This window comes from Lutjanus erythropterus, chromosome 5 (assembly GCF_056507025.1).
Source record: "Lutjanus erythropterus isolate fLutEry1 chromosome 5, fLutEry1.hap2, whole genome shotgun sequence".
Classification (NCBI taxonomy): Eukaryota; Metazoa; Chordata; class Actinopteri; order Lutjaniformes; family Lutjanidae; genus Lutjanus; species Lutjanus erythropterus.
In genome coordinates, this window is record NC_139321.1 from 36,199,266 (window position 1) to 36,219,011 (window position 19,746).

The following is a 19,746-nucleotide window of genomic DNA, read 5'->3' on the forward strand; positions in this document are numbered from 1 at the left end:
GAAGTACTGAGTAGTTATGGTTAGTTTGTAAGTTGAATAAGACTCACTATAGCTATTTTACTCTTAATTGGAAATCCTATTAGAAAGGTCAGTGGCATATATTCCACAACATGGCTGCAGCACGTGTCATTGTGCTGTAACAGTTACTGTTGAACCCTTGAAAATATTTAAGACTTTAATAACATTTAGTAATTCTTTCAGTGACTATATTACTAATTAATGACTTCACCATGGTACAAGAGTCGTCCCAGCACTCATGGATGCTCAAACATTTTAATTGGCTAATAGTTGACTGGTTTAAGTTTGGGTGGGTAGTTTTATTTTTGTTGTTATTGGGTAAAAGTTTCAGAATGACCTTTAGGTAGGGATGCACAGATCGACCAGCTCATAACCAGTTATCAGTTTGACCAGCTATGACCGATAACCGGTCGGTCAGTGTTAGATATCTAATTCTGTACCGGTGTAATTTATGGAACAGATGAATGTAGGTTTATTTTTATGGATTTCACCAAATCATTCCAGTTTCTCCATGCCAGCATGTTGTCTGAGTTAAAAGGAGCAGTTAACTCCAAGAAGAGGATAAAGAGAAGAAAGACAAAACTATAAAAAGACAGAGCAGCTGAGCAGATGACAGTGTTGTCAAACAGTGGTAAACTTTCTAGCTCCCCAGGCTAACATTAGTTATCATACTTATGTTCACAGACTGGCAGTTAAAAACTCTCCTCCAGTTCTGACTGAAGAATAAACAACTCATGCTAACCACGTCTCCCCCAAACATTTTCTCATCCAGACTCGTCAAACTTTTGCTTTTGTTTTCTCTCACTGCAAAGCATCACTGCAGCAAGTTGTTGCACCGCGCCAGTCACCAACGTTGTTTTGTTTCTATCTGCTTCTACGTGAGATCACTGTAATCTTAATTCTTTAAGTGTGTCATCTTGTGTGTCAGGAGAGAAGAGAGGAGGAGACAGAGGAGAAGGCACGAGTAGAGAAAAAGTTATAAAAAGGAACAGGTGGAGAGTAAAAGAGAAAAGGGGAAAGGAGGTCTGGCATTAACCTGGACCTCTTTCAGAAAAAAACAGTAAATGTCTTATTATGAACATATAATTTAAATTTTCATCCAAGAAAAGTTACAAAAATGTTTGTGTATGCTGCCAGTAGTAGTAAAGAAAATAAGAACCGGTCCGATTAGAATCGGCAAGTCAGAATAGAATCAGCCAAGAAAACTGCAATCAGTGCGTCTCCACCTTAAAGCATAATGTAATTCAAGTAGTCAGAGAGTAGAGTGTGAATGCAGACAGTGAAGGTACAATGATATTACATGAGATACAGAGTATCAGGTGCAGGAACGAGGGCAGTACAGCCCATCACAATGCCAGAGTACATTCCTGCTTCATATCCCACTCTGGTCTCCACTCACGACTCCAGTATGTAGTCTGTACTGTACTTGACTCCATATTCACTTTTTCTTACCTCAGTGCTTCATGACTCACTGTAAAGGCACGTTAAGTAATGTATGACCTTCACACACCTCAGCAGGAACAGAAAGTCTTGAAACTCCAGTGGGCTGGAAAGTTAGCTTTGAATGTTGGACTGCAAAACATCTCCACTCAGACAAAATTCGATTACTAAGTCTTAAAGAAGAAAGGTGTTATATATTTACTGTACTGAATCATAAAATGATCATAATATATCATCAGAGATTAAGGAAACATGCTTAGATGAAATACTTGCTTCGAGAGCAACACCTCAGCTTTGGTTTCCTTTAAAATTTTTATTTTAGCTCGTAACTTGTGTTATTGTCTTCCCATTTCATGTTAGAGTTAAAATTAATGCTGAATATTAACCAAATGAGTAAGTTTCTGTTTATGAGTCATAAGAAATCATAATCTTTTAGACAGAGTAGACGCATTATGGTTAAAGTTGAGCAAACAGAGTCTGGAAAGAAGTGAAGCAGACAGTTACTGAACTCCAACTCCAACGCCTGCAGGCAGTGTGCTTGAGTGTTGAGCCCTGGGAGGAAGAGGTGAAGGGAAACAACTTACTGTAATATTTTGAATTTGGGCTGCAGTACCTGTATTTCACCTTCAAAATCTTACTTTTGTGTCAAATCAGCAGATGGGATGAGGTCATTTCAACTATTTTCCACAAATTGAGTTGTTTTGATAAATTTAAAGTGTTTCCTTGATCCTACATGTGGAATTATTTCATCCTATTAGTATGATTTTCTCTTCTTTAATCTCCAGATGAAATGGCATTTTGAGAGTATCTAGTTAGTGTATCATGATGCATTTATTAGGGATGTGCACGATTAGTCGACTGCACAACTAAACATTGCTACGCTCGCTAGTCAGAACCAGAAATACTAGTCGCTTAAACTATTTATCAATATTTGGTTCATGCTCAGTGCCAGTTAATTGTTGCCCAGGCAACCCCAGATGCTTTTATCAGCAAAGTGGGACAGATGACAGCTCGTAAAACCAGCGCAGTTTGGCAGTGTTTTCATCTAGAAAATGGAAATAATGTTGAATGTAGACCGAGACAGAATAAACTAGTATATAATCACTCGACTGGAGTGACATGTGACCACATTCAGCACAGACACAGACATTAACTGCTGCTGCTGCTAACACTGCTAATGTTAGCCACACTGTGCAGCAAGCTGGCATCTAACATCTGCTCCAGGTTGTTTGGCTGCCGACCCTGTGATCCTCTTCACTCTAAAAAGTTGAAACATTTATTACGTTTTTTGCACAGTATAGAGTGGCGCACATTTCAGCGGCATTTAAAGTACCAATTTGTTGGTACCAGTTTGTAGACTTTGATTAACAGCTTCAAATGGCTCATAATACACAGAATTTTTTGGACAGTGTTTAACATTATTAATAATAAATAATTAATAAATTATGCTCACTTGTAACTGCTTTTCTTCTTGCCGTTCGGCTAGTCAAGTAGTCCAAATTAAATTTTACGTTTAATCAACATAGAAATTAGTCACCAGAAACATCCCTAATATTTATTATAAGTGAAACAGGATAGGCAGTTGTGGCGTAATGTTTGGAGAATTTTGATTTGACTGTTGAAAAGTGGGCGTGTCATAACCCAACACACCAGGTTGTTGCTAGCTAGCTAAGTAATGAATCTTAGCTCTGTGATGGGATGTCATGATATCATCGGCTGATGATCGTAGATAATTGTTTTTTTTTAAACATATTTTTTAAATATTGTGAAATAAGTGCTCAATATGACTGGGATGTGATAAAGTTATTTTTCTTTTCATGTCTAATTTAAAAACCTTTACATGATAGTAAGTGACTTGTTAAGACAAAACTTTTTTAAAGTGTAGGAGATTCCCTACTTGGCAAATAATTGTTGGATCACTGTTCTTGATGAATCCCCCTCTCTCCTCCCTCAAAGACAAATCATGGCATCTCATCCTAATAAATCCCCTTTATTCCCCATTTTCAACTTTTTTATTATCTATACTTTATCGACTCTGCTGTCTTTGCTCTTTATCCTTTACCCAGTGCTACCCTCTACATACTCCACTACCTTTACTCCATACTCTTTACAGTGTCTCTAAACCATTTTCTGACGTTTGTAGTCTTTTGTTCCAATCAAACACTGTTGATTTCACAGATTCAGACAGCGAGGAGGATCAAATCAGTGAAATCTGCAAGTGAAGTGATTGGTTGGAACAAAGCTCAGCGATCTCCTGGGCCTTGATGGCACACGGATGAGAGCCACAGCTCCACACCAAAGTCTTCACAAAGCTGTTTTATTCCACACGGTCCGCCATGCTGTCTGCTCCATATCCTCCGAATAGAGAAGATCAGCTCGTGCCAAAATAGCGCCCATGTTTCCATCAGCGGTGTCCCTCCCCATCACAGCGGGCTTTCACACAGTGTTGGACACGCTGTCAGCAACAAGGAGCTCTAACCAGGCAGTGACGCTATCCACAGTGTCAGCAGCCTACTGCCTGTTGACTGGGTTTCATGCTAAAGCCTTTATGGAATGAATGTAGTAAATCCAGTGGAAAGTTTAAACGCCTTTAATCCCTGGTTACAACATGACAGCTTATGAATAATTCTGATGGCGTATTTTGTAAAAGAGTGATGTAAAAATAATACTAATGATAAGTATACAGATCTTTTTCAATAAACAGATTCAAAACAAAGAGCAGACAGGACAAAGCAAAGACATAATGCCTAAAAAGAAAGTATAATTTATAAATTATAGTGATTAATTTTGCATTAGATTGATAAAAGTATGCAAAACTGAAATGACTAAAGGGGTATATACTTTAAGTCGACCATTAACAATCTGATAAAGCATTAAAAACTGTTGATTTAATGAAAGAGTAAAAGACAAGTCTTTTCCATTGCTCCAGGTGGTTCATGTTTATTGCACTGATAGATATTTATCTCTCCATGTCTCCCATTGCAGTTTTTGTTTGTGATGAGCACAAACACTTACTTAGAGAGAGAATTTTATTTCCCAGGCTTCAATGTTTCAAGCTTTTGCCAGTAATGTTTATTTTTTCAAGAAACTTTCACGGATCTTTCTCCAAGGATTAAGTCTTTTGAATACTTTTTCTCCTAAAGAGATGATACAGCCTTCAGTCCTCCACAGGCTCCCAGCTCTAATTCTAGTGCAGTCAGTTCTGTTATTTTGAAAGCTTCCTCAATCTACCTGACTGTAAATAGCACTGCCGGAGACTCGCCGTGGAAGTTGGCCCTCAATCTTAAACTGCTCTTGAATATATGCAGCGCCGAGTTCCTAAAAAGCACTGAAAAAAAAAATGGTTGGGGAATGGATGGGTAAAATATAAAAGCTGAAAAACGTCTCGCTCAGTCAGAAGTGGGACTTGATCACCAGGTAAGTCAGGACTTCATGTAGTGCAGAGTGAAGAAGCCAAGTGAGAAGCACAAAAACCTGAAATGGATATTTTTTTCATCTGTATTCACTTTTTTTTGTGACCAATTTTTTTTTTATTGGTTTTATCCCCAGTTACTCGAATTATACACAAGTAAATACAGAAGACAACAGAAAAAACAAACAAACAAACAAACAGGGGACCAGTAAGCATCCCCTAAACACCTCTCTCCCTCCCCTTGCCTTTTTATAGATAAACAAAGAAGAAGAAGAAAAAAAGGGATATTTGTTTGCAGTCATTGGAGCTCATATAACCACATTTATGTTAATATTGTACCATATGCTCAGTGTTTACCCCCTCATATTCACCCATCAACAGTCACAGTGATATTAGTTGCTCCACAGCTCTTTTGAGGGCCTCTAATGTTTCTGCCTTCACATTGTTTATAGATGCAATTGACAATTCTAAAACTAATACATTATGAAAGGAAGACATCCACTGATTAATGCATAGAATATGTGGGGGTATCCACCTTGCAACAAGGACTGTTTTGGCAGCCGTCAGGCCAACAAAAAGATCCTGTCTCTGACAGTTTAGTAAATTAATGGTGGAATCGTCATTCAACAGTACAACATTTGGAAGACACAGTATTTGCTAGGGGTGGGAATCTTTGGGCACCTGCCGATTCGATTACGATTACGATTCAGGGGCTACGATTCGATTATAAAACGATTATTGATGCATCTTTATGTATATTGATGCACTTTTTCACAAACACATTTCTTTTTGTCTCACTGAATAAGCATTCGTCACTTGCAATTTTTAAAAACAGCGCATTTGTAATAAGAATTCATTTCGATTATATTTTATTAAACTATTGGAAATATGTGCAAACTGGAAAGTACCAACAGTAGCCACTAGTAGCCGCAGCCGCAGCAACAGCAGCCTGCCGTCTCCCCGACTCCTCCGTCGGGTGGAATCGAGTTACGGCTTCTCATGTTTGTTGTGTTGCCAAAGTATTTTATTTTAGCTCGACACAACTTACATATAACGTGGCTCTTGTCCAGTTCGCTTCCGCCGTCGACGTTGTAGAAGCCGAAGTGTTTCCACACGGCTGCTTTTAAATTAGAAGGAGCTGTTCGGACCTCATGGCGAGGTGGCTGCCGGTCGGCCATGTTTGTTTTCCGCTGTGCGCGTGTCGCTCCAGGTGCACATCCCAAAGTGTCCCGGCGATGACGCGTACCGCGCTTCTTAGTTCCACATTATTTAGAAGCTTCTGTATCACTTTAATTAACAGATTTAAATAATCGAAATTTGGACGTTTGTGAATCGATTCAGATTCGTCCACGTCCGAATCGCGATGCATCTAAGAATCGGAAATTTCCCCCGCCCCTAGTATTTGCACCCTAATAATATCAGATATTATGTTAGTCACCTGACTCCAGAACTGGTTGACAGCACTACACTCAAAAAACATGTGCACATAAGTTCCAAAAGCCTTTTGGTTGCACAGAGAGCATAATGGGCTTGGAATCATCCGCAACTGACATTGCCTCCTAGTTGACAGATAATACCGATGTGTCATTTTAAAATGTATCAACTGGTGGTTATAGTTACGCAATGTTAAAGAAATATTGCTCCAGATTCTCTTCTAGTCAATATCCTGTCCATAATTTTGCAGATCTGCATTCCATACTGCAGTAATGCCAATATAACCAAGCAATCTCTGTTGCATCTTTTTATATATAAGTGAAGTAAAGCCACTACCATCATTTGAACTCTGTAAGATCTGAACCATTGATTGCGTGGGCAGCGGATGATTCCAGGGTACAACATATGTACGCATGGCTGTACGTAGCTGCAAAAGAAGAAAGAGGAGCCTGGTAAGTTATAAGTACACTTATAAAATCTTGAAAAGACATTAGACCCTTGTCATTTGTTATATCAGAAAGGTAATGTATCCCTCGGGTTTGCCACTGTGGGAATAAGATTGGTTGGTTTCCAATACATAATAATCTATTTCGAAAAATTGGTGTGTTATTATGCAAGTCAACCTCCCATTTACACAGTTTCTCTACGTGTTTCCATACCTTAATCGCATGGCCAATAATTGGTCCAAATTTGTGGACGCAATCTTTAAAAGGTATATCGGAGAACAACAGATCTATAAGTTTAAGTGGTCAGACCATATTTTTTTCTATTTTAACCCAGGATACATTTGACCTTTCTTCCAAACAGTTTTCAACGCCTTGAGAGCAAATGAATAATAATATAACTCAAAGTTGGGCATATTAAGCCCACCACTTTTTTTTTTTATCATACTGTAATACTGTATGCTTGATTCGTGGGTATTGTTCTTTCCAAATATATTTCGAAATTCTAGTCTGCATTTTGTTCCAGAACCCCTCTGGTGGTAATAAAGGCAGCATGCTGGCTAAAAAATTAATCCCTGGCAAAATATTCATCTTGATAATTGAAATTCGTCCTGCTATAGAGACTGCCATATTGGACCACTTGTTAAGATCTTTAATCATTTTAGAAATTCTTTCATAATTCTTTGCTACTATTTTATCTAATGAAGCATAAATGTCGATCCCTAAGTACTTAAAATTTTTAACAATTTGTATTTCTGTATTTAGATTTAGGGCTTCCATAGTTCTATTCAGAGGTAAGAGAAATTATTTATTTAAATTGATCTTATAATCTGATATAGAACTAAATTTACTAAAAATGTCTAAGACATTAGGAAGCGTAGTTGGCACCTGATCCATATACAGCAACAAATCATCCGCATAAAGCGAAACTTTCACTTTCTGTGCTAATGGTTCTAAGGAAATTGCGAAAAGTAATGGCGAGACAGGGCAACCTTGCCGTGTACCATGTTGGATTGATAATCTGGGTGACCACCGGTTTCCTGTCAAAACCATGGCACAAGGATTATTATAATATTATAGTATATATGTGTTATAGTGTTCACTTTTAACACAGGCAGAGACGCCATCAGTTGGTGGCCACTTAGAATAAGACGTGAAATATCTCAGCATTGAACATGACCCCTCGTGATGTGTAAACCTTCATTTTCAAATCATGCAAGAAAAATAGAACTTGTAATTTTACTTGCTTTCTAAGAGTTACAATTTCAACTTCTCTTTGACCTCCGAAAATTCACTCCGCTTTAGATTTGAGGTGAGAAAAGATATCACAATACCTTATAATTCTTAACTTTGAGCCCTGGAAGTTTTCTCCCCTCCATTTGTTAAGTATTTATTCAGCCATGTTTTAACATATAAGCCTGGTAATACACAATATATTTCTAAACTATCTACAAATCCCATGAAAAGACCAAAATCAACAGGTAAAGCCTGTGTAGCCAAAATGTCTCATTCCTCTGTGCCATATAGCTCCAGTCTCCAAAAATGGTTAAAAACGTTTAGATGTGCTGCACTGGGTGACATGTCCCTTCACTGCAATGAACATGGACACTTTTTAAGTGGATCCCAAATATATGCACATGTATGCATTTCTCCATAACATCAAACTTTGATGATGAAATGACCAACGATCAAAGTTGATGTCTTATTAAAAGAACAAAATATATATATTCCTCTTATTGTAGTGCTATTTATTCATCTAGACTGTTTTGATGTGAGTTGCAGAGTTTTGGTGATACTGGCTGTAGGGATGTTTGCCTTCTCTTGAATGTAATGAAACTAGATGGCAGTCGACTTGTGACGCTTAAAGTACCAAACAATACATTTGAAAAGTTGGCCGTTTCCACAAATGGTGACCAGGTTACTCAATACAATCCACTGACTGTATCGTGAGCAGATTTATTTATTTCGGACCAGTGCTGTGCTTATGCAGCTGCTTCAACACAAGCAATTTGGTAAAACACCTAAAGAATCAACACAATGCAGAGTTCAAGGAGTTTGCTAATGCTGGCAGCGGGAAACATCAACAACAATTGGTTTCATTTCGAAAACTGAGGAATATCTGATGAAAATAAAACATTTTTAAAAACTCATATCGGTACTTTTACTCATATTTGGTCTGACAAAATGGTATTGTGCATCCCTAATTTTCTTCGGACTGAACTGCACTCATGAACAGCATCACTGGGCCGAATGAAGAGTGCATCTACTCATGGAGGAGAGGTTACAGCTCAGCTGTTTGGTTGCAATTAATGTTTACATCCTGCGCTGAAATAAGCACAGGCCTCTGAGTAGCTGCATGCTTCTGTGCCATGATACGGTTGGCGGGTGTAGTTTGGTAGACAGGCTGTATTGAAAAGGTTGAGCGGTGCTTGTGTACACAACAGGGTTTTCCGTGCACCGCTGTTTCTGTTTAAATAAACTTTTTGCTACAGTTTGTCCGGGCTGAATGCGGCCCAGGACTGTGTAGGTGTGGTTTTATCACATTCGATTGACAGTGGCCTGGCAACATGAGCAAACAACCCAACGACTGTCCTCACATGTAAAAAGATGCTCAGTCCTCGTTGGTGCAGGGTAGTCAAGTTTTAGTTATATAGCATATTTCATACAGTGGGCGTAAGCTCAGTGTGCCGCAAAATAAAAGCAAACACTGAACATGACAAAAGCATATAAAATAGCGTGTAAGATAAAGTATTATATACACGAAAACATATAGGACAAGATAAAAACATTTAAGTATACATCAACTAAGCCCCGCACTCGTCAAACTGGCGAGGAAAGCAAAACCAAAAATATATAAATATCTTACGTTAATTAACAAGAACTCTTCCAACTTCTCCGAAAAGCTGTGTGGTCATGACGGACCCTGCTGTTCATAATACAACACTAATTAAAGCCTTCAAAGAAGTCAGTCACGGATTACCTGATTCTGATTAAAGATGCAGAGAAACCGTAGTGAGAAAATTAAAAGAAGAGCACATCTGAAGTAGCAGAAGTGAAGGTAATATTAGATAAAAGGGAAAAAAGTATTCAAAAAATGGAACATTTGAGAGAGCAGGATTGCAAGTAGTTGATAAAGACAAATTTCTGCTGATCCTCGGTTTTACAGGCTCTGGCTAAGACCAAAAGCAGGGGGTCCTGAGGCATCTTAATCCAGGCCTGGGTGTACTGAAAGTGAGAGTTTGGCAGGTGCGTCTAAAATCCTTTTGGCACAGCTGCAGTAATGGATATGTGGTGCACCTGCCCTGCATGTTATCAATCACTGCGCTGAAAGGATATTTGTTTTGTATCAATGCAGATGAAGAAAAAAGGCAAGACGAGGGAAATATTTCTTTCCCTTTAAGTTGCTTTCCTCTTCCGCTCCTTCGCTGTAGCTGCCTGCAGCAGTGAGCCGGCACTCCACTTTTTCACAACTCTTGCAGTTTGTCAGTAATAGAGTATTTGTGTGTTGCTCATAATTAAAGCAGAACTTACTGCAGGGGTCAACGTCTCCGTGAAACTTCAGGGACAATCTCTGGAAAGAGCAGCAAAACCCTCCACACCTTAGGCAGTCATCCTGAGGTGAATTTTGCATTTCCATCTACTGTGTGACCCAATTACTCTACCTATATTATGCATTCGCTGTCTCCTGCCACGCCGTGACGGCGAACACCACAGGCTGTTTGTCCCACTGTCGCAGTAGCGTGCTCTTGTAAACAAATTGAATTTATGTAACCTTGCTGACGGGTAGGAACTGCAGAGTCCAGGCAGGCTGGTGAGTGTGCCGTTCCCAATGTTTTGGGCCCAGTGGAAACACAGTTATTATGACTAGAAAGAGTGAACTCACCGCCTACAGTGGCAGCCAGCTTGTTTTGTTATATGGATGATGAAGTTGATGTATGGGCCCCTTGTATGCGCAGAACAGCCACAGTCTTTCTGCCAAGTGATGAATAGCATCAATACTGTGGGCTATTGGAAAAGACCGGGGCACACAAGATCTCATCTCAACTCCTCTTTTCCATTTTCTCCATTTTCCATTTTTGGCACATCTCAAATGAATTGTATTGTTTTCCTTTTTGTTTTGTCCTTGCTGTCCTTCTTGCCTTGTCCCCTCTATCTATAGACCCCACTCCCTTTGTGTAACTTTTAATGAGCTAAAAGGTATGCAAGAGCGCACAGGAAACACTTGACAAAGCACTTTTGAAAGATTAAGGCTGACTAACGGCACAGTGGTGTCTAGTTGGCTTTGCCCCCCCCCCCCCCCCCCGCCTTTTCTTTCTCTGCATCTGTCCACCCGAGCAAGAGGCTGCGGGAATGAGCATCGCAATAGAGGCGAGATTAGAATCGGATGTGAATTGGGCTGGAGATTGGTTTGTAGACTGAAAATGCCTGAAAATGGAAGATGGGGTGGAAGCAGAGGGGAGACTGGGGGACAGATGAACAATGAGAGAGAAGGTCACAAATAAAAAGCCAGTGTGAGAGGATAGCAGTGCTGCTGCTGGGTTATAGGGGTAAGAACGATTGAGTAGAAGAATTTTCTTTCATATTTGCATGTAAAATAACTTTATAATGGTTCTATATTTTCTCTTTACAGCATCGTCTGTAATTTTAAGTAATGGCATCTCTTCTCTGAGTGGCCGGTGTCAGCTTTGAAAGCCCACAGCTGGTCTGTGCTTTAGGTCGCCCATTAAAGCACTCAGGGTGTTTTTGTGGCTTTCATTCCACATTTCATGTCATTAGTCACTGCTAAGTGAATTTAATGAAAAATTACCTGTTATAGGAGCCAAAACTGTTTTTGCCACTCAAGAAAGAGCACACTAATCCCTCCTAATGACTTTTGATTATAATCTGAGCCTGAGAGCTGTAGACTACTCATGGGCGTCTAGGGCAGCTCATCCATAAAGCTCATATTGATGGATAATGATCTGATGTTTGAGATTTTATTCTTTAGACTTATTTTGAAGGAATAGTTTTGATTACTTGAAGTGGTGTTTGCATGAGATACTCCACAGTCAGTGTATTACTTACATCAGATGGCGGTCGATACGCCCCCAGTTTGAGGTATATATATATATATATAGATATATGTACATATTAGTTTAAGTGTACACTATATTTAAAATATTTAAATAGTTTGACAGTACTTTGCCCACAGACAGTCTTTTTGGATGGGAAACCGCCATTATATAAGCCAAACTCTGACCTCTGCTTCAATCGGCTAGTTAGTGTGTGTTACTGTGTGGCTTCGACATTTTAAAGGGATAATTCAGATTCATCAAAGTCACACAGTAACACAGACAAACTAACAGATCAAGGCAGCGGTAGACCAGCCACTCCTCATGGTCTGTGAGTTAAAGTAACTGATTTCACACATGGAGTTTGGAGACTGTTATTTGGCTCATGTAACAGTGGTTTCCTGTCCAAAAAGGTTACCTGATGTCAAGGTAAAGCAGTGTAAATATTCTAAATAAAGCGTACACATGCTGCTGACCCTGTCCACAGTACTGAATATCTGTACTCAAGTACAAGTACTGTTAGATCGTTGTAAATTGACTGCTCAATTATAAGTAAAACTACTGCACTTAAAAATACTTCAGTACAAAGCATTCCTCTCAAAACTACTCAGGGTATTATTTAGTTTTCAACCGTCAATGTTCAAATGCCTTGTCAGTATTAGGCATTCAATCAAAGGGGTTTGTGTGTCTCCAAATCTTCAGTCTAAATTGCTCCCCACTCCTGTGTTGTTCTGCTCAGTGGTCACAGTCATCTGTCCAAAACCTGTGCCTGCTGCAGCATTTGGTTTCTGTTTTTCCATCCATATGTCCTGGATTTCATCAGCCTGTTTGTGTTCAGGTGGCCTTAATAGCTACAAAAATGCAGATTAAGGGTTTGGATATTCATACAAGTTGTTCTCAGTAATATCTTCTGATTGTGAAAATTACTAGATACATATTGTTATGCATGCTTAAGTACAAGTAAAGGTAAAGATTTTAAAATATACTCAGAAGAGTACGCATACTCAAGAAAAACTACTCAGTTAGAGCAATCTGAGTACTTGTAGTTGTAGTGCCATCTACTACAGATACGTACCTCATACAACCTCAGATTAAATAACCCAAACTGTCCCTTTAACATCCTCCCTCATAATCTTATTTGTGTTGCAGTATCCAAAAATCATAAACTGGTTTACAGTACTTGTAGTTTGTTGACTGCACTCCATTTTCCAGTGTTTGCTATCAAATTATTTCCAAGCAGAGGCTCTATCGATTATTTGTTGTACGAGGTGTCGGAGAGACAGTTTCCATAAAACTTTCATGTGGGCTGCTTTCCTGTTTGCCTCAATAGGAGTTAGTGTTTGGGTGTTAAGTCTCACAAAGGGACACTATTGATTCTCGCATCGATTTTTAACCGTTCTTTCCTCTTTTTCTCCCTCACAGTGGCAAACATTTTGTGGCGAGAAGAAGGTACGTCTAGACTGCCTCTGCTTCACTATGGCGTTCATTAAACTGAGTTAATTGAATTTTTGTAATAGGGTTACTGAACTGCGATGAGGAGGATTAAATGATTTGATGCTTTGAAAGTAGATAGCGATGTTGTAGGCTTATTTCCGTGGCAAATGTGCACACTGTGCAGCCTCAAAAGCTATTTTAGGCCTGTACTGTAACAGGTTTTTTTTTTTTTTTGCTTCCTCTCCAGGTCTCGGCATTGGCAACATGTTCTATGTGTTCTATGAAGACGGTATTAAAGTCATTCAGCCTGTGGCCTGTGAGATCCAACGACACATTAAACCCAGTGAAAAGCTGCTGGCTCTGCAGGTGAGTGGTCAGGCAAAAGAAAACATTTATTTGATTTTTTTGAACAGTGAATCACTTTTATCGTGATTCATTCTGAGCTGGACCAGACCCTCCCAGCCATCTGTGTGAGCTGAAGCTGCGAGGAGCACTTAGGCCTGGCTGTTGGCACACATCATCCTTTTCTACGTACACTAGAGTTGTGAGGTACCAAGAACTTGCCGTTTTTTCCTCAAGTGTTAACGAGTGTTTGACAGTTTTATTTTAGTATTATGCTCAGTGTTACTCATGACATAGAAAACACAGCGGTCTCCTGGATAATTCAACAGTAATATAGGTTTATATTTTGGTCATCAATCATTAAATTTCAAGAATGAAAGTATCAATACTTTTTCAATACTACATGTTTAAAACTAAATTATATCTGTTAATTATAGTATCAAAAGTACAAAAGGTATAAAAGATTATCTAAGTCAGGGGTTCTTAAAGTTTTGATGACCACTTTAAGGAACTACCAGCAAGGCAGATCACTTTATCTGTCCCCCTAAGGTCCAACGAAGTAAGAGTTGATCCATTCGATGGTTTGGTAGCTCAGTTGGTTGAGCGTTAGCTGCATGTACTGAGGCTGTCAGTCCTCTGCAGCGGCTGTGGGTTCGACTCCCACATATGGCCCTTTGCTGCATGTCATTCCTCCTCTCTCTCTCCCCGTTTCATATTTACCTATCCTGTAATTAAAGGCATAAAAGCCCCCCCCCCCCCCCAAGATATAAACTAATAAAAAAAAAGAGTTGATCCATGCCATTCTGAAACCTCTTTTTGTCTTCGACCATACAGCTTTTTAACTGAAACACTGGTGGTGTTATTAATAACCATCCAACCACTATGTTTCTATTCCTAACCTGACAGCCACTTGTTAAGGGGCCACACTCTGATGCAGTAGGAAAATGAGTCAGAGTTGGAATTGCTTTATTCGCCAAATGTACAAGATACACAGGAATTTGACTTAATGATTCAGTGCAGTGGGCCAAGAAAAGGTAAAAGTAAAGTAAAAAAAAATGTAAAAGTTAAATATGAGAATTATACACAAATAAGAATATTATACAAATTCAAAATAAAAGAAGGAATAATAAAGTACAGTACAAGTTAGGAGTAATGAGTATGCTGCACTCTGCTACACATATATTTGGCATTGCAGTGTGCTCCGTATTTAAGAAAAATAGTAGACAATAAATATGCTGCAATATGCAGTAATTGCACATGTATGATACAGTCCCAGCAGGACGGTTTGGGTCCATCGTGGGGATTTCTACTGTAAAATGTAGATGAGTATTAAATGCAGGTGATTGAAAGTGAAAAGGAATGACTGAAATATAACGCCTGCATTTGTATCAAATTTTTCAATTCTCCTGGGAAATCACTTTTTTTTCCGATCAAAGGGGTTTGTGTTGGTGCAAGATCCATGACCCTTATTTGTTATTGCTTTAGAGAAATACCCAGTTACAGGCTCATAATCAGTGCTGTAGCAAATTAAAAATGCAGCCATGAATGATGTTACAACAACCGAAAATATAAAAGTACACTCATTAAAGCTTAATGTTTCATCATGTTTTTTACAAATCAAACGTTTGAGCTTCTGCTAAACACACTGCAGCTCACACCCAACCAGCTTTTTCTACCCAAAATGCTGCCTGAGAGTTTATAATTAGAATAGATTTTTGGTCTGCAAATAGAAATTAGTTCATTATATATAAATCTACAAATTCATATAAATAACCTCTTACAGAAAATGGCAGATACTTAAATAATGCAGTCAAAAATCACCACTCACTTAACATAACTTAGACTCTTCTGCAGTCTGAATAAGGTGGAGGCTGAAGATACACCTTATAATAACTACCCTTTTAACAACGCAGCATATTTAACAAGGTTTGATCAAACAACAACAACAACAAAAAAAACACAAAACGAATTAACAAAGCATCAAATGTTTGTGCAGTGACAAACCCACAGAGAATAACCGCCTGGCTCTGCTGTTCCTCTCAGCTCTATGAGGCGTTTTAAGTATCTTTCAGCTCATTGTTTTGGGCCAACTTTGCAACTAGCTGGTGAACAAACTCAAGCATTCAGCAGCAACGCCTTAAGAGCCAACTGAATGAAGACTGATTACTCCCTTTTACACTTCTATTTTATTGAATTATCTGGTTCTTTGACAGGATTTTCTGATGTAATAGAATATAAATATAAAGTGTTCCACAGTGTTGCAAGTCCTTGGCAGACAAAAAAATATGACATTCTCCTCCATTAAGCAATAAACACTAAAAATACTTATGTGTTGTGAGGAAAGTTTTTGTGTTTTGGGATGATAAAATGTGGTAATATGACTCATGTGACTTATTATTCTCTGGCCTTGACAAGAAACACCTTAAGCATCCTGTTGGCTGACCACAGCCACAGCTTCTGAAATCAATCATTAGCAGTCGGTATTGTTTGTGCTGGGATTTATCCGAGATTCTCATTCAAATGCAGCCAAGCATGTAAAGTTTCACATTCCTGCTCGAGAAAAAAAGGCTTTTCTGCTGCACTTGTAAATTTAGAGGGCACAGCCCCCATCCACCAGTTTAGATATGACTTGCACCCAGATTTATACGTCCAAGCTAGAGCACCTGCATGATAAATAGTGATGTCATCATCTCATAATATCAGGGCTCAGGGAAAAACAGTGCTGCTGCTGCCTCTCTGTATTCCTCATCAAATGAATGGATAAAGAGGTGTAAATTAGTCATGATGCAGTCAAGTGTAGAATAACCCATTAGGGTGAATAACTGCTCTATAAGATATAAAATCAGGACCATGTAACACACAGAACAACGGATAAACACCCGGCCAATTTTTAATGAAAACACTGTATCTCCATGTTTTGTTATTTTAAAGGGATAGTTTAGATTTTTCTTTTAAATGGGGTTGTATGATTTTCGTCCCCAGTTTGTAGAAGCAGCAGAAGTACCAGTGTAAGAAACTTTACCTTGCCGTCAGGCATTTCCTCTTCACCTTGCTGTCAGGCAGTCTTTTTTTTTTTTTGATGGGAAACTGTTGTTTTATAAGCCTTTGGCAAAATCAGTAATTTCTGCAGAGCAGGAGAGTTGCTGGTGTACCACTGCCTCAGTGGGTTTGTTTGTGTTATTGTGTGACTTCAGTGATTCTGAAATAACCCTTTAAAATACCAAAGTCACACAATAACCTATACAAACAGACACGGACACAAGCTGGTCGAGGCAGCGGTGGACCAGCAACTCGGTGAAATTACTGATTATGTCTATGGATTCTAGTTGATGTCTAGTTGTGATATTTGGCTTAAATAACTGCAGTTTTCCATCGAGAAAAAGTCTGTCTAATGGCAAATAATCCCAACTATTGCTGTAAATTAAATTAAATATTCTGTTTGGGATTTAGAACATTTATAATGCTGTTTTTCTTATTGATGAGAATTTGACACTAATGAAGAGTATAGAACCTAAAGAAAAATAAGAGAAAAATAAGTTTATAATGTACAACCTGTATAGCGTGTTTCAGCTTTAAGCAAAGGAGGAATGCTATTGCAAATCTACATTCATTTTTTTCATTTATTTGGCCACAAAACTGCAGCGCAAAAAAGCTGTATATCAAGCTGCTGCGGTCTACATGTTAGCAAACGGTTGCCTATTTACACATTCAGCAGACACCGAGCAAAAATATTAGCATTCATTTGGAGTTGTGTTTATGTCCTAGAGTCCAATATTCACCCTCCTTTTAACTGTTTTTGGTCTTCACTAAGTCCTGAGGGAAATATCTGGCTGTACAGTGGGTTTATCAGAGATTTGTTTGCTGCTTGCTGCTGGAAACTGTGCTGAATAGAGCAGTCATATTGAACCAAAACAGTAAAGTTGAGGGCTGTGTAACCAAAATAATGATGTGAAAAGTGCTAAAATGCTCTGCAGAGTCGGGGTTAGAACTGGATGACCCATTTAATATTACAGGTAGTAGATTTTTCTAATGTTGACATGAAAATATTGATTAGTGCAGCTCTAAAGTGGTTATTGATAGTCACACGTATTCTTGTAAGTAGTATTGCTACAGAAAACGATGCCCAGTGGACTGAGGGTTACAGTGTTGAGCCTGTTTAATTTAGTTCATTGACAGATCACATGAAGTCAGAGCCGGTTTCACCTCTCAGTGGACTCTTTAAACCCCGGCCTCCCCCACCGACTCACCGTTTATCACTGGAGCTTTCAAGCAGCACAATATTCAAAGCGTGTTTCTGATAGATACCTGTTAGTTTCACACGTGTTCTCGAATGGATGCTTTTCCTCTGCGCTCCCTTTAATCCAGGAGACCAGTGCTCATTGGATGGCTGTTACACATAAAGCGATGCCATGAACGCACAGCAATCAGGCCCGCAATCCTGTGAGAGGTGTGTTTGTATTAGGATATCAATCCAGTGCTGTCACGGCCGATTGCTGTGTGAACACATGAGGCTGCTCCCAGCATGGTACTCACGTTTTCTGCATCGCAGAAAAGCATTGATTGATTTGTTTATGGTAATCGCACAGCCTATCCATTATCCTTAACTACCATACAGAGTGTTTTACGGTGAGACACACAGTAGCTGGGAAAACACCGTGATATCCAAGGAGAGGAGAGTCAGCCCTAAAAGTACCTTCATTTTTCCTCGAAGGATCTGAAAGGGACCCACGTTGCTGTAGTATTGTGTCGAGTACTGCTCTGCTGTTAAATGATTCTTTCATTAATTACAGGGATTGTTTTTGTGTGAGTTGAAGATATGAGCCAAAGAGATGTTCAAAGAGAACCAACACAATCTAGATGGATACATAGTGCTACCAGTAAGAGGAAAAATCTGTATTTTTGATTTTGGGGAGAACTAACCAACAGTCCAAAACCCAAAGACTCTCTATTTCCTGTCATAAATGACCAGGTATGCAATGATACTAAAAAGTCCAGGTACGATAATACCACAATAAAAAAAAAATCAACAATATATTTGTTGTGATTGTTATTAACAAAGAAAAAAATGATGGCTTGAAAAAAAGTCTCCTTTTTTAAATTAATAAATCTTATGTGTACAGCATGTTTTTTTGTGTAACTCTGCTTTTCCTTTTAAAGTGCTTTTGCTTTCAATAAAAAAAGTTTAAAAAGTAGCCAGCCATAATCTAAGCATTACATTGTGCAAAACAATTGGTTACGGATTATCTTTGGCAATGACGGCTTGAATTACTGTAATAATGATGAAATAAAATAATGAACCATATAATATCATGGTAGATATTATCGGGATGTCAGTAGGTACTGAGACTTTTTTTAATTGCAATATCGTAATATTAGATATATTAATACATCTCTTTGAATGAAAAAGAAAAGCAGCAAATCCTGACATTTAAGGAGCTTGAAGCAGACATCTGGTTTTGGCAAAACATCCAAAATGATTAAACGATTACCAAAACTGTTGGTCAAAAAGTTTCTCCGGCTTGACTAATCCATCAATTAGCTAACTGCTGCGGCTCTGCAGGGACAGCAGAAGCTCTGGCTTGGTAATCAGACAATGGATGGTCCAAGTCCAGTTGGGACCATGTTACAGAGTGTGAACTGGTAGCTGAAGAGGCACTAGTTCACCTCCTGGGCACTGCAGAGGTGCCAACCAATTACGGCTCGGACTGCCGACAATGTGGCAGCCCCATCACTCTGACATTTCTCCACTAATGCATGTACAGTATATCAGTCCTGTGTGTGTTTCAGGCCTGTGTGTATAATGAGAATAACAATAAGGAAGTAAAATGCCATGTCAGGCTATTAAATCTAGCCTGGTGATTTTGATAACCACTTAATCATTAAAGTCATTTTTCATCCAAAATGGCAGAAAATGCTGTTTTCAGCCTCTCAAATACCAAGAAGAAATCATCTTGAAAATGAGACCTCTGCCTCGATGGGTTTTCCTGGCTAAATAAAGGTTATCATCATCATTATCATCTTGGACTTTGACAAACTGGGGAGGACAATTTTCAGTATTTTCTGTCATTTTATATATGTTGCAGACCTAGATTAAACTTGACAATTAGCTTTAGTCGTTGTTGTTAATTGATAACTGCTAATAAATCAAACAAATCATATAGAGACAAGTAAA

At 38.8% G+C, this 19,746-nt stretch overlaps 1 protein-coding gene across 1 annotated transcript in view; it reads left to right on the forward strand.

The window, feature by feature from the left end:
* The window catches only part of fstl5 (follistatin-like 5), a 260,880-nt gene that overhangs the window by 212,984 nt on the left and 28,150 nt on the right, over positions 1–19,746 (forward strand). The window contains exons 12-13 of the mRNA XM_084719758.1: positions 13,221–13,247; positions 13,480–13,598. Coding sequence (XP_084575884.1) covers positions 13,221–13,247; positions 13,480–13,598 — 146 coding nt within the window. The remainder of the gene's footprint in view (positions 1–13,220; positions 13,248–13,479; positions 13,599–19,746) is intronic.